Genomic DNA, 16,474 nt, shown 5'->3' with positions numbered 1-16,474 from the left:
GAATTAATTACTTCAAAAATATTTTTCCCGGTTGTAAAATTTGACAGCTCCCGACAACATAAAAATTGATTTATAATATCATCTTCATAGATAAATCTAACAAATGCAATTAACTGAGAATTTCCTGTGATGTCGGTGGTTTCATCTATTTGTATTGCAAAAAAGGAATTTTGAAGATTTTTTGTAGTATTCTGCTCGATATTTTCTGATAGATCTTTTATCCTGCGATGTATAGTGTCATTAGAAAGGGGTATTTTGGAAATTTCAACATCGGCTGATTCACCAATCATCGTTTTGACTATTTTACGGCAAGCAGGTAATATAATTTCTTCTGCTAAATTATGGGGCTTCAATTTTACTGCGATCAATTCCGCGATTTCATAAGAAGCAAACTGAGCTTTTTCGGACACACAAAATTGTTTTTTAAAATTTTTTCCTTGTTTAACTTTTGTTGAAAGATACGTTTTAAAATAGTTCTTATCTTTGGTTGATAAAGAGGGATGATTGGTAACCAAGTGACGAAGAAGTTTGCTAGGAACCATAGCACTATTTGATAATTTTAAATTGCATATAATACATTCTGGGACTACTATGTTATTTTCTAACGATGAGGTGAATCCAAATCTTAAAAAATTGTCGTTATATTTTCTAGGAATTATATACTTTTTTAAAATAGAACTATTTTCACTTAAAACAGAGGAACACTCATTACTTTGGTCGTATATGTCATCATTATTGTTACTTGCATCATCATCATCATTATTCTTTTTTTTCTTTATCCATTTGTCCATTTTTAAGGGGTCTGAAAAAAACAAAAAAATACTGTCAAAAAAATCGAAGAATATATAAATTTAAATTTATAAATATACAAATTCTGTAACCATTTGTAATTTATGAAAATGAAAAATATAACCCTTATGAAGTTATATAACTTTCACACAAATACAATTTTTAATGCATAAAATCGAATTTTATTTAAATAATTGCTGCCATTGTATTCGTGAAACAATTTAGCAGCAAACCTCGGGATTTTTTTAGATATAAACAGCAAACTTTTTTAATTACAAAAATATTCATCGAATGGAATAAAATCTGAAAAGTCTTAGATATTGTAAATCAAAGAATACGTGCATTGCAAAGTCAATATACCTCCTATTTTTTTATCGAAACTACATGCCAACAAATTAATAAGGATACGAATCAAATACTTTTCTAATTTTACAAAGGGTAGATTAGTATTACAATGGAAAATCATGTAAATTTAAAATATCACACAAACAACATGCTCATTTGGAAAAAGACAAGTGTGGTAGACTTGAGACAATTTTTAATACATAAACATGACTTTATCATAATTAGGGATTAAGAAAAGCGTTTTGTAAATTAAATATAATTAGCTGGTTCAATATATAAATATTTACGTTGAATATTTTTTTTTGTATATGTGTTATATATATTTTAAATTTTTCGCGGCACATTTTTAAAATCTCGCGGCACACAAAAGTGCCGCGGCACATGGGTTGAGAATCACTGGTCTAGATGAAGAGAAAAATAGATTTTTTTTTAATTTCGTTGGAAAGAATATTATACAACAGTAAAATACGTACAGCTAACCTATAAAAAAACTAATAGTAATGTGTACATTCGGTTTAAAAGATGGTATCAAAATTGAAACTCTAGGTTATTAAGGTTTAAAGGTTTTACTCCTATAATCAGTACTCTGCATCTTGATACTTAATATATAACACTGTTTATTCAAGTGGTGACGGCAGAGCCAGTAACGTTGCGGCTGTCTACCAATGGGTCGGTCAGTGCGCGTGGGCAGGAGGGCCCGCCCACGGGCAGCTGGTCGAGGCGTACCCGTTTGCCCAGCACTCGTCCCACACCTGGAGGTCCCAGCCTCTGGAATCTGCTGTACAAGAACATTGGAAAAGACCTCAGCCAAATCTCCATGCCGGTCACCATCAACGAGCCGCTGAACATGCTCCAGGTAATGAATTATGTTTGTGAAGGATAAAAGGAAAGAATAAAAGAAATTGAGAAGAATGAAAGTGAGTGTAGAATAAAGATAAAACCATGAAAAAAAATTATTTACAAATAAAGTCCCTGTCCCAAACAAAACAGGGGTACGAGAGGCTCCCAATAGCGGGGGCCATTACAAAAAAAAATGAATTAGGTTGGTGTCGTGCATGGCTTTTGAGACCATGTAACTACAGATGTCGCCAATAGATTTATGGATGCGTATTTTAACGAGGCAGCATAGGTAGACCCCCCCCCCTCCCACTAGGTGGACCAACGACCTGGTGCTAGATGCAGGTAGAAAACGGTCACGGGCCATCTTGTAACGCCCATGATGAGGCCTTCACCTTAATAGAAATTTATCGTGATCATCAGGGATCGCACGAGAGTGCCCACGTGTCCCCTCTGTTCTCGTACTCAGAGGCTGCGTAGCGTATTGTGCCGATAGATGGTAAGTGGAAATTAATTTAAAAGATGTGTCTTAAAAACTAGAAGGTCCTCCGTAGGTATATGTATATGAACCTTTTTATAGCCGACTTTTTATCATTACTCCATTCTTCGAGTATGCATGCATATGTTAGTCCTACGCACAGGACGCATAAGATCTTGTATATGTAACTACCGTACCATGTACAAGAATCTAGTAAAATCAGTCGTCACAAACAGTTTTCATAGTAAGTGAATAAAATTCAACTCTAAACAAAGTGTGACGTAATATCTTGTGACAAAAGTGATTTTGAACCATTTCTGAAGTTCGTTACTTTAACTTTTTTATGTGATCCCCTATATTCAACTCACAAAAATGATGTCCAAGATGTTCATGTCTAGTCTGTCCTATTAAAAGAGTTAGTTTTATTGTACTTAAAACATTTCTAATATAAAATTCCAGAGGCTCTGCGAAGAGCTGGAGTACTCGGAGTTACTGGATATGGCAGCAGCCAGTGGCAGTGGTATGGAGCGAATGGCGCTGGTGGCAGCGTTCGCGGTCAGCGCCTACTCTGCCTCCGCGCACCGAGCAGCTTCCAAACCCTTCAACCCTCTACTGGCGGAGACGTATGAGTGCGTGCGCGAGGACAAGGGCTTCCGTTTTATCGCAGAACAGGTATACCAACTGTGGCAATAATTTTGTGGCAGATGTGTGTATACATACGGACTGACTGCAATTAGTTATTATATTTCGAAATATTTTATTATTTATAGAGAGAGAGAATATTAAAAATATTCTATATATATATATATATATTAGTCAAAACTATATATGTATGTAACTTTTAGGAATAATTTAGGTCGAAATCTGTGAAGGTGAAAAACGTCGAAAACGGTGACAGATTTAGTTTTATATATATATATTATATATATATAAAACTAAATCTGTCAACAACAATTGTGCAACAGAAATGAACATAGTTAGGGTCCCGGGAAGTAACTGGATGCGAGCAGTGCAAGACCGTTGATCGTGGTGATCTTTGGGGTAAGTCTAAAGAGAGAACATAACAACTCACTTCCAGTGGAAACTTACACTTACATTTTCCAGGTGTCCCACCACCCTCCAATCTCGGCTTGCCACGCCGAGTCCCAGCACTGGAGCTTCTGGCAGGAGGCTCGCATCCGAACTAAGTTCTGGGGGAAGTCGATGGAGTTCCAGCCAGCGGGGCGTGTCCACGTACGCCTCAAACGCACCGGAGACCACTACAGCTGGAATAAGGTAACGCCTTCACTATTAACCCTTACTTAAAGATTGTATACAGGGTGATTAGATATAGGTGTATATATATGCTCCATCGATATATTATATGATATACAAAAACTTGAAGACAGATGGAGAAAGAAGTGTAAGAACTTAAGTAAGAAAAGGACCAATATTTAGCCAGCCAATTTTAGTGCCAAACACAGAGTGCTTACTAATCGGTGTAACGTAACTCGTATAGATGCCCCGTGGAGGGGTGAAACACGTGTTGAGTGGTTTGGCGGTGGCGGTTGTGTGATTCGCATTGTTTGCCGCATACGGATTTATCAGCGGACTGGCGGGCGGTGCACTTTGTTGCACGACTACCACTGCATGTGCGGAAGTGGCTAAATATTGATCCTTTTCTTACTTAGGATGGACTTCCGTAAGGTAACGCCTGATTCCATTAAATAGTGTAAGAACTTTTTAACAATTTGAGGAGTTTAAGTTTAACCTTGTGTATAAATAATAAAGTTTCGTAAAATATTTCACAACTTTCTTTTACTCATTTTAAATTTCGAATTAAAAGTATATTATTATATTAATATTATTATAACTCGAGAGTTTATACTTGAACGGAATGTGTGGAAGGCAGTTTGTCCAAAGCCAGTATTATATACACAGTTGTTAAACTTTGTTTAAAAAAAACATCTTGAGTTTCTAACATGCTCTTAATATAACCTAAATAGTTCAGCTTTCCGAGTCGGTGGTAGCTTGCTACTTCTAATTATAAATACCTACTTGAATGATAATATTTCTATTTTGTATTTCAAAATATGTTAACAGGTGACAACATGCGTGCACAACCTGTTCGGAGGGCAGCGATGGGTGGACCAGTATGGCGATATGCACATCGCCTGCCACGGCACCGACATCGCCTGCAAACTCAACTTCGTCAAGGTACGCCATGGCACCACATATCTGTAAAACATAGTTAATAATTTTACTGACTTTATTTATTATCAGCTATCTCTCCATATCCCATTGGCTATGTTCTACCACTATATATCAATAGAAAAATTATTTTTTAATTAAGGTAACATATTTCAGAGTTTCATGTGAAACATCAAACCTTAGCATAGTGCAAAGCAAACTAAATGCGCAGTTGTAATAATCATAATGTATTCAGAATTTTGTTATAATCCTTGGAAACATTTTCAATTATCTATCATAAAGAAATCGGTAAAGTCTTTAAGTTATGGCGTGACAAAATATTAAATAAAAAACAGGGGAAATTCTAAAATAAAAATAAACAATTCATTTAAGAGACTTGTTTAAATGTATAGTGAAACTTATAATTTATCTATATTTTAATTTGTTGAAGTAAGAAAAGGACCAATATTTAGCCACTTCCGCACATGCAGCGGTAGTCGTGCAACAAAGTGCACCGCCCGCCAGCCCGCTGATAAATGCGTATGCGGCAAACAATGCGAATTACACAACTACCACCGTTAAATCACTCAACACGTGTTTCACCCTTCCACGGGGCATTTTCAGGAGTTATGTTACACCGATTAGTGCCAAACACAGAGTCAAACACTTTAAACCTAAATCTCTTGATAGACGCGTCTTTGATGTATTTTCTTGCCAAGTTGACATTACTATGATCAGAGTTATAAGTGTCCACCTGTTGGGGGAGTACCCATGCCGCGTTCAAAGGTTGCTGGTCGCCACTTGAGAACCTTTCGGCTACAACAACTATCGGTTGCTCTAGCGATGAGCCCCGCCCACCGCCACTTCGGACGAGCAATCCTTTGAACTACGTCGGTGACCTTGGTTATTCACCTCATCTCATTTCTGATGCGACCTCGCAGTGAAACTTCGAGGTGATCTTGAACATTCTTATAAGGCCCCAATGTAGACAACCAGGTCTCATCCTGATTTTTTAATAACACTAAAACATCAGGCTCTTGTAGGTAACTGTAGAAATTTTGCCTACATAAAGCTTATTAGTTTTGAATGTAACATTCAGGCGAGTTCATGGTCGAGCGGACGGCACGAGGTACGCGGCGCGGTGAGCTCTGCCGGCGCCCGGCTGCGACTTGCCGGCCGCTGGTCCGAAGTCCTAACCGCTGGAGACCCACCCGCAGCGCGCTGCCTCTGGAGGCCCGGTGCCATGCCCCCCGACCATGACCTCTACTACGGCTTCACTCGCTTCGCAATGGAGTTGAATGAGCTGGAGCCCGGCATGCGGGAGCTCCTACCTCACACCGATACGCGGTTAAGGCCGGACCAGCGCGCCTTAGAGGAGGGAGACGTGGAGACAGCGGAGCGACTGAAGCATCAGCTCGAGCAGGCGCAGAGAGAGCGTCGACGAGAAGCCCCCGATCATAAACCTGCTTGGTTCCGGTAATGATCTAATAACACTACATCACCACTTTATCAATCATCCTCTGCGCGTTATTTGAGACTCCTACAATTTGACCGTTATTATTTATCCGTTATTTGACCTCCTCCATAAAAATATATAAAGAAGTGAAAAAAAAAATATTGTTAAAAAATACGGATGAACAGAAGGTACTCTAAAACGAGGGCTATAAAAAACATAAATAGATAAGAAAATCCACTTAGTGAAAGAGGACCTATGCACACCGCGTTTACCAAAAGGACTAGATCTACCCTAAAATAATTAAATTTCTACAATTACACAATTTTCATAGCGGATTATCATTATCGTCCACTGCTGCACATAGTGAAATAAATTTTTAATAGAACCTGTTGAAAGCGATTCACACCCGTACTTGAATATTTTTTTCTTCTTTCAGTAAAATGACAGAAGGTGGTGAGGAAATGTGGGTCTTCACGGGAGAGTATTGGAAGGCGCGCGAGGCAGGCTTCCCGGACCTGCAGGCCCCCGTCATATGGTGACCACGCCTCGCTATACACGTACGTGTATATATATCCAGTTCTTTTTGTTCCAAATAAAATTTATAGATACCTATGTATTGCCATGTTTACTCAAAAAAATATTTTTAAAAAAGCTATATAAGTAACATTTGCTATTTTTTCGGAAATTCTTTAATTTAATTCAATTTAATTATTTATTTAAATAATAATAAAGAATAATTTCTTCCATTTTTCCTCATAACACAATGTTGCCATTATGTTCTATAATTTTTAACGCATATACTTTTTTTATTTCATTATTACGGTTTCACTATTGAAGCTCGTAGAAGACCAGCTTGCTGTGGTCCCACGAAGAATAGATTCGCTTGCACACACATATACTCAGACACATATATGCACCCTTAGGAAAAACTAAATTATGTTTATTTCGTCGTTTTAAAAAGTGGGTGTATATACTTTGATTAGTAATTGTATTGTGTATAAATTCATTTTATTATTATTACCAAAAGCAAAAACAACAAAGATCGCATTCAGATACAAACGCGCCATTATTGAAGAGACTTGTGTAAAGTTGTAAGATACACCGCCATCTACCGAACGTTACTTCTACCTCCATTTCTTCCAAAGCTTTTCGAAGTAATACTAAAGTTAGGCAATAACAACTGAACAAGTCGTGTTTCGGCGCTCCTGAGTGCCTTGGAGTCTGAACACTGGAAGGGTATCGAGTGACAGCCCAACTCGAGGTCCACTTGTGGGGTTACTCCTAGTCATTTACTAGTGTCCGCAAAAGTGATCAAAAAGCTTGACAGCAACCCGGTAGCATACAGTATAATATATCAGGTATATTCTACCGTATTTTGGTAATATGGTAGAAACATTTCTACCGGAAATCTACCAAACAAATTTTGGAAGTGGTCTATGAGTCAAATGCCAAAAACTCCTCTTTAAATCACTCTTTCTTCTATTACAGCGTATCCCGACGTGCGAGGTGCTGTGCTAGAGGCAAGATGCTTTCAGCTGCTTCACGCGATTACAGCCTTTACTTGCAACGCTATTTACCTTGTTATTCTACTAAACCGGCCAGGCGGGTAAGGGCGAGAGTTCCACGAGCGTTATGTGATATGACCATAAACATGCAGTGTCCATACGATATCTGTACGGATTATTAATTAGTTTTGTTGTTACTAAATAATTATTTATATTATCGTCAATGTTCAGAATAAGTAGGAATATGTTTATGACTTTTTTATGGTAAATTCCGGTATTTATTGAAATCCATCAAGTATTATTGCGTTAATTATAACATACCACACAATGTACTTGTTTAAATAATTACTAAATGCGCAATTATTAGGTATAGAGACCTGAGAATTTTCAAATGCTCTTTACCTTAAGATTCTAGAGATATCGCGTAATATATATATATATATATATATATATATATATATATATATATAATTATATAGATATATATATATATATATAAATATATATATATATGAGATGTTTGTAAACAATATTCGCAGCAAATCTCATTAAAATATTTATTGAATAATCATCCGTAGACACAGACACACGTTAGACTTTTTTTACACTATGTTGCCATCTTCAATCAAAAGTTACAATAATAAAAAATAAACTTAACTAAAATAAAATCTAAACCACATTTACATATATATGTATATATATATATATATATATATATATATGTATGTATGTATTAATTCTTAAACAACGGTTATTCCAAATTATTATCCTAAAAAATGGCAACTAACTTTGGTTATCTCTACATATAAAAGGAACGGAGTAAAAAATCATGTAATTAAAATTAATTAACAATTTAGATGAAAGATTCATTTGCTTAAATTATTATTTTAATTTCGCAACTAATATTCAATATATAACCTTTATATGAATTCTACATTTTTGTAGAAATTTTTAAAAAATAATCAATTATGTTTTAATATAAATCAACGTTATACAAAAACCTGTTCATAATTTTATTATTTGATATCGTTTTCCTGTCTACCATGTAAAAGCAACGTAAAGTAAAATTTTTAATTGTATCAAAAAGTATTGACATTATTTTGACAAGTCAAGGCCTTGATTAATTTTAAAAGGTCATAAACTCTAAAAGAAGTAACTTAGAAAATAACTTTATATTATATAAGCCGAGTAGTCTTTCTCACTAACATAATGGTGATTATTCCACCAACTTCGAAAGTTACAAAACAGTATTTATGATATTTTTCAATCAATGTAACAACGTAAAAATAGAGGGCTGTATCGACAGTAATTCCTTTGCTTTGAAATAGAAATAAAGACATCGATATCATCTGGCATCATTTAGTTTTGATTTGTCAAATTAGATGATATAATTAAAAATTCTACTTTACACGTGATTATAATATTTCTGTAACTCCTTAACAAGTTATTTAATATTTTCTAGATTTGAACCTTTAAGACCTTTCACACGATATACGATCGGTTGATGGGTGTGAAAGTGTCTTAAAAGTTCTGTTTCCTTATTAACCTTCTTCCTAAAGGAGATGTATAATAGGTATCCATATTTTTACAAAGTTTCATATATACAGAGTGTTTGAATTTTGTGGCTGTGAAAAAGAAAATTTTTCCATTGTTGTCGTTTGTTTTTATTTGAATTATCTTGATTTTTTTTATGTTTTATTAACTTCGCTGTAAGTGTTTTATGTTTTTAATATGAAACTTTCGTAAGCTAGGCTAATATAAAAATAAAATTTTCGTATAAATTTAAAAATTACGAACCTCAAGACAATTGTTAATTATGAATAATCGTATTAATTTTCTCGTAATTTAAGACTTTATTACACGATTTCGCAACACGCTGTATAGTGTCAATTCGTAAGTTAATAAGTCAATGAATTCAAGTTATTAGCGTTGAAAGTGTTAAGAAGCCATATAAAGGTCGATAGAATCTATGACAGGCCATATATAAAAAACAAATTTCAATAAAGGGTGTTCCTAAAGCACCTATCACGTGGTATTCAAAATCGGCGCTATTCATTTTTTTTGCTGTTTAACCCTTAGTAGCCTGATTTACGAAAGTGATTTTTTTTTTAATATTACTGAGTTTGCTTGAGGGTCTAGATGAAGGGAAAAATCGATTTTTTTTTAAATTTCGTTGGAAAAAATATTATACAACAGTAAAATACGTACAGCCAACATATAAAAAAACTAATAGTAAAGTGAACATTCGATTTAAAAGATTGGTATCAAAGTTGAAACTAGGTTATTAAGGGTTAAAATCATTTATAATAATGACTTGTATACGTAAATAGAAGATTTCCAGAAATGTCCAAATTAGCAGAAGCTAAAATGAAATTAAGCTTCTCTGTAAAGACTTCTTTTAACAGATAATAAAGCTATGAGTGTTTCAAATTTTTTAAAACTTTTTTCCATCGGTAATAATGCCGATTCTGTGTACCATAATAATAGGTGCTTTTACATAATTAAAATGTTATTAATAGCACAAAAATCGTATCAGCATCTTGGAGACAGAAGAGTATTGTTAATGGAGCGGTATGGGACACCCGGTATTACGTATATACAGGGTGATCCTTGTGAATTTAAAAATTAACATTTTATTTTTTATTAATACGAATAGTTTTTAGGATGTTTGTGCTTTATAACAATTGCTATTTTGATAGAGATAGCTTTATCTATGAGTTTAAAATTTATCGAAATTGTTACCCATGACGTGAGTGCTGGTTGGGTGTTAAAATGGAGATATCTTCGTGGTTCTCTCAAGAATGTAACGCTTTTTTATATTAAGATAACTTTTCTCTATGTATAGAATTTATTCGATGTTGTTGCTAGTGGTAGGTTAGGGTGATTTGTATATAGAGTGTTGTATTTTTATTCACTTATGTGTGTTCGCTGTCAATTTATTATCAGCCCGTATAGTGCTTTGAAAGTTGTAACTGCTATAGTCTCTGACGGTCCAAATTTTCTCGCATCCAAAGACTTGGATATGTTGTGGGTCCACTTAGTGGGTTTAAATTACACAAAATAACACATGGTTACAATTTAAAGTGGTAACCAAAACACACGTCGTCTGCGATATGTAGTTCGTTCAAGGCTGACGGCCAGGCGAGTGCGGCTAGGTACGGGAGTTCCCCGCGTTACGACCATAGTTATGTGAACTTCTCGATAGAGCAGTGTTTCCCAACCTTTTTTGTGCCGTGCCCCAACTAAGCCATTCTAAAATTTTTGCGTCCCTTATATAACATACATCATTTCAATATTTAAGCGATAAAGTTAAGCTTGTGTCGAGTTCATTTTCGAATTGCCCCGCATTAAAACGCTCCCCTTTGGGGAGTGGGCACCACATTAGGAAACACTACTATAGAGGTTAGTTTAAATATATGTATTTTTCCCTTTTTTTATTTAAATTGTAAAAAAAAACTGTTTGAAGACGAAGGACTTTGCCAGTGTGAGTGTGGTAATGACTTAGGGCTTAAAGACGTGAAGGTTTATGATGGGCCTTATAAGAAGACTCAAAGTCACCAAGAGAGCAATTAATATACTATGCTCGGAGCTTGGCTGCGATATCGAATCAAACGTGATGAAATCTGCTGAAGTACGAAGGTCACAGCTGGAAGTAGACGGGGAAAATCGCTCGTGCTATTAAAGGCTGTTGGGGGCGGAAAGGCTCTTGAGTGGCGACCACGAGCCGTTAGACGCGGTTAGGCCTCCTACTAAGTGGACCAAAGACATGGTCAAGGCGTCACCTTATGCCTATATGTGTCGTCTGTGAATATCTATCCTATTAGTTATTTAATTAAACAAGCCACGATCTTCTATTAAAAATCATCGACTAGACAAGTGTTTCCCAACATGGTGCTTAGGCCCCCATAGGTGGGCAATATGATTTTTAGAGAGAGGGAATTCGAAAATATTCTCGTAACTAGTTTAAACCTTTCGCTCTGGCCCATTTAAATGCAACGCTTTATTGCGGTGCCGAAACGATAAAAGCAAATATGGGGGGGGGGCATAAGAATTTTATAAAGGCTCAATTGGGGCAAGGCACAAAAAAGTTGGGAAACACTGGACTAGGCCATATTCAATATAATAGACAAGTATCTATACAGGATGTATAAATAATTGACAGCGATGCATAGTTATTACCTTTTCCACACAAGTACGGGTTGTTTGGTTGTTTTTTTTTTTGTCTTACTCAGTATTGTGTTAGGCGACGTGTTACCTGCCAGCTTAGATTATGAATGTCATTCGAAATCGACAATAAGGATGTATTGTGCGTAATGTATACCTGTTGTTAATAATGTTACAGTTAAAGATATATTGAGGGCCGCTTGGAGTTTTTAAATAATTCTGTCACCTTTGGCCTAGTTTAAACAAATTTGTGTGATTGCTTGGGAAGGTATTTTTTTTAAATAAAGACAACGGCATTCTGCCTCGTTATAAATGTTAATGTGTTTTGCGTATTTGAGAATTTTTAATAAATTTTAATATTTAATAGGCTTATAAATCGCTTAAGCTGGAATGTTTTATTAAATTATGAAATATAATTAAGAGTTGACAATTTAATTTCATTGGCCTTATGTCTCGCGGTTCAGTGCCTGTCATGGAGCTTAAAAAAAAATATCCCGCCATTCGGTGATTAGGTTGTATTTATGAATCATTTGTAATCTTTATTTATTTATTTATTTATTTTAATATACACGAAATAATCTATGAAGTACTTAAAAATCTGTTGTTAATTTAATATTTAATAATTACTTTTTATTACATTTCTACAGGTGCGTAATTTTTTGCATTGATTGTACAAATCATTTTAGCAACGGATTCCATTTTTAAAATATTTAAAATGATGTTCAATAGTTTGTATGTATTAATAGTATATTAAATACAAATGTAATTTTAGTGAGAGGAATGTAATCGGTGATATTGTAATATCTAATGTTATACAGTACAAGTGCCTTTGTTTTGTTCAATGCGTTCAATTTATAGTTCTTGCTACAAAATTACCGGATATCTTAATATGTACAAGTGGGAAATGGGTCCCCGATCACGAGACACATACACACAAACTCTTAGTGCGACTGACATGACCCTTGAAATTAAACATAATATATTATCAATGTCTACATATGTATGTTTCCAAAATCTGCCTGTGGAATTTTGTCAATAAAAAAAGGTGAACTATAGTTCTGAACCTGCTAATAGTGCTAAGAACGGCAATGAGTCAAAAAAAAAACAAAAATAGTTCTCTTAGAAACTCAAGAATATTAAAAATAAACACATAATTTGTATATATATATATATAAATATATATATATATATATACATACATATATGTATATATATACATATAAATATATATGTATACATATATATATGTATATATATGTATATATGTATATACATATATATATGTATATACATAGAAACAATGTGATATGGTTAATATTTTCGACTTTACTATAATAAAACAGTAATATGTACTTTCCATGGAGTTTTTTAACTCAATATTCATTGCCTGTCTATGTTACTATAATAGAGTTCATATTTAAAATGTATAACAACTTACTAACTATACAAACATTTTATTTTATATTTTTTATATAAAATTCTTATGTTTGTCTATATGTTATATTAGCCCATGTACCTTGTAACCTCCATCATCATGTCAGCCGATAAAAACCCGTTACACACGTTACACGGTGACCAGAGGACCTTGCGTTGCCCACATGCAGCATCTTATCATGACCACGTCCATCTAGTGGGGGACCTACTCACCCCGCGACTACCGGCTAGCCTCAACAGCCGCCGGTTGCACTAGTTATATGTTCAGAAACCTTTTTCAGTTCTTAAATATTTAAAATGAGTCACAGTAAAAAAATAGGTAATATGATGGTACTTTTGTAGCAAGAACTTGATTGCATTGTGTGTAATAATTGATTTTATACTTTATTTTTAACAATATTTTAAATGTATTTGTATTAATACTTGGGTTTCAGATACAAACTAACAAAATATGGTTTGGTGATTATTTATTGTAGTATTACTATAACAATATACGTATTTGAAGAATCTAGATCAGGAGTTGGCAAACAGTGGCCCTTTGGTTACCTTTTGTGATGAATTTTTACAAGCTTACTTTATGAATGAAACGTAAAATGTTTTAAACATGGTCTTTTTATAAAAAAAAAAAAAAAAAACTACTCAATTGTAGTAATACACTCATTAAAGCTTTAAATTTTCAATATACTGAAATGTATTCAAAATTCTGACAGTTAAATTGACATGACATTTTCATTTTTTGTCTGTATTTTATTTGAAGATGTCTTGTGTTTTATTTTTTTCTAATAAAATTTAGTTATGTTAATTTTAGAGAAGAAATTTAATTTTATGGCGGGCGCTCTTTTGAAATTTTTATTAATACTTTATTGTACTAATCTTATTTAACATCACAGAAATGTGTTTTGAAGCTAATATTATTTACTAATCTATTATAAACACAATTTTTTAACAACACACCTGCCTCGTTAGGAATATTAATGTATTGCGTACTGGAGATTTTTTAATAAATTGTTATTTAATACGCTTATAAAATCGCTTAATATTGAATATTTTATAAATTATGAAATATAATTATGAATTTAAAAAAATATATATTTTATTGGCCTTATATCTGACGGTTCAGTGCCTGTTATGGATCTTAAAAAGTCCTTTTCCCGCCATTCGGTGATTAGTAAAAACAACACTATACAACCGGATCCAAACAACATTTGTGCTTCAATTCAATGTACCAAATCAAATGTCACATACAAAATTTAGTACAACATTAAAAAAGAACAAATATTTCTAGCAAAAACAAGCTGAATAATACTTGTAAGTAAAATTTTTAAAGTAACTTGCCTTAAATCACTTATTTTATTTATTACTTTGCCGACTCCTGGTCTGTTAAAATTAAAACTGTGGATGGAAGAATCACTATCATCCGGTAATGGGAATATTTATTACATTTGTAAACCTATCAGTGATATATTCAGACGGGATTACTTGTATAAATTCCGGAATCTATCTTTGACAACAACTGAATCCTGTATCCCATAGCTAAGACATTAGTTGAAACATGCACATGTAATATATTTACAAAGTAGTCTATATTGATTATAGACATAGTTGTCAAATTAATTAACAGTTATAAGCAACGTTTGGAGATTTTAACTGTGAATAGGTAACTAAACTTCCGTATAAAATGAACTATGTGTTTTTAATAAAAAGAATATATTATGTGCTTATTAAAGGTAAAAATAGTACATTGGAATATTTTAATTCAATTTCGTTTAGTTATATTTAAAGCACGTTGTAAATTTTGGTGCGACCACTATAAATTCCTTGAATGGTTAGTTATGAAAAGGTTTCATGCAGTCATCATGAGTAATTAAGATAGATTCCGGAATCTATACAATGCCTCTGACTCAACTTTTAACTTTTTTTTTATTTGATGTAAAAGCATTCGCTTTATTTAATATTTTAAAAAAGTTGTCACAAAATATTTATAAATATATGTTGAACAGAAAACTCATTTTCAATTTAGTGTTAATGAATGGCATGTAATAAGAAATATCACCTTTTTATCTATCAATACATTTCGCAATAAATTATTTTAGAATTAACTGAAAAATAGTATATTAAACTTATATTTTTATGATCATAGTTTTACATTAAACTTCAAAATATTTACCCGCCAAAAAATGACAATGTTTCTTTTTTAAAATCAAATGACAAGTGTCATTTATTAATACAGCCTGAAAACTAATTAATGAATTACTAAAATAATTTTAAGGAATATTTATGTACGAAAATGTCTATTGTATAAAATGCTTCTCGATAAGTAAATTTAAGCTAACGCGACAGCAAGGTTACCATGCTACGTTTCAAATTTTGTTATGTGATTTTGTTTAATAGCTGAATTTATGAAAATATTAAAGGGAAATTCGATTACATTGTCTTTTATTTAATTAATTTTTATCTAATATTGCTATAAATCCCTTTCCCCATTTTTATGCATGTGATTATTTTTTACAAGAAAGTTTGTTTGTACAAAAACTTATGAATAACATTTTCATTGCTTTTACTGTTTTATTAAACCTACAGTTTAAATAATTTATCACTCACATGCTTAATGTAATTAGCTACGATGAACATGTATTAAACCATTAAAGTTCAAGGTCCCTTCCGCTCTGTGACCTCCGCTCGGATGAAGCTGTAAAAGCCTTCGGGCTAACAGCACTTACATAAACTAAACATAAGTAATTATTAAACCAATTTGTTGAGAGAGCCATCTAGTCGTTTCTTTCGCAACTAAAGATCGTAGCTCCTCCGATTCCGTCAACTAGCTAAATCTGTAGGTCGTCAACCATTTTTAGTGTATTGAAACACTAAGTAACACAAGTTCCTAGTTTACATTTCCGACTACTTTTTAAAACTTCAGTCTCTCATATTCCTAGATCTTTCAGAGTAAGGGCATCAAATTAGCAGACTGGGTTATTTCATTGATAAGCGTCTTAGATCGCTGAAATATCAAAAGTGTTCTTGGCGGACATTGTGAGTAACAATATATCTTTGGCATTTTGGCACTTCAATCAAATTAAATATTTATATTTTTTTAAATGTTATTTTATACCTAGGAAATAAATATTTATAATTTATTTAGTTACAACTTTAAATAGCAATAAGCGGAACGTAACAGTCAGTTCAGAAATGTGCTGATTATTAAATTTTAAAATTAATAATTTTTATGTAAATCAGATATATCGAAGTTATTGCAGAGAATTTATTAAAAATCGTAAATTAGATAAATTGTATTTAAAC

The 16,474-nt window shown here is 33.3% G+C and overlaps 1 protein-coding gene across 1 annotated transcript in view; it reads left to right on the top strand.

The window, feature by feature from the left end:
- LOC137925452 (oxysterol-binding protein-related protein 6-like) overlaps positions 1–7,941 on the top strand; it is a 46,873-nt gene extending 38,932 nt beyond the window's left edge. Inside the window, exons 17-23 of the mRNA XM_068768896.1 lie at positions 1,761–1,990; positions 2,909–3,121; positions 3,554–3,724; positions 4,532–4,645; positions 5,718–6,094; positions 6,511–6,631; positions 7,563–7,941. Of these exons, the coding sequence (XP_068624997.1) occupies positions 1,761–1,990; positions 2,909–3,121; positions 3,554–3,724; positions 4,532–4,645; positions 5,718–6,094; positions 6,511–6,613 (1,208 nt within the window). The 3' untranslated portion in view covers positions 6,614–6,631; positions 7,563–7,941. The remainder of the gene's footprint in view (positions 1–1,760; positions 1,991–2,908; positions 3,122–3,553; positions 3,725–4,531; positions 4,646–5,717; positions 6,095–6,510; positions 6,632–7,562) is intronic.
- Positions 7,942–16,474: the final 8,533 nt, after the last annotated feature.

Source organism: Battus philenor, unplaced genomic scaffold, assembly GCF_028537555.1.
Source record: "Battus philenor isolate CCGP_79_NKW_IND1 unplaced genomic scaffold, ilBatPhil1.0.hap1 SCAF_27, whole genome shotgun sequence".
In the NCBI taxonomy this organism is placed as follows: domain Eukaryota; kingdom Metazoa; phylum Arthropoda; class Insecta; order Lepidoptera; family Papilionidae; genus Battus; species Battus philenor.
Note: the sequence above shows the minus strand (reverse complement) of the source record. Positions and strands in the feature narration are given on the sequence as shown.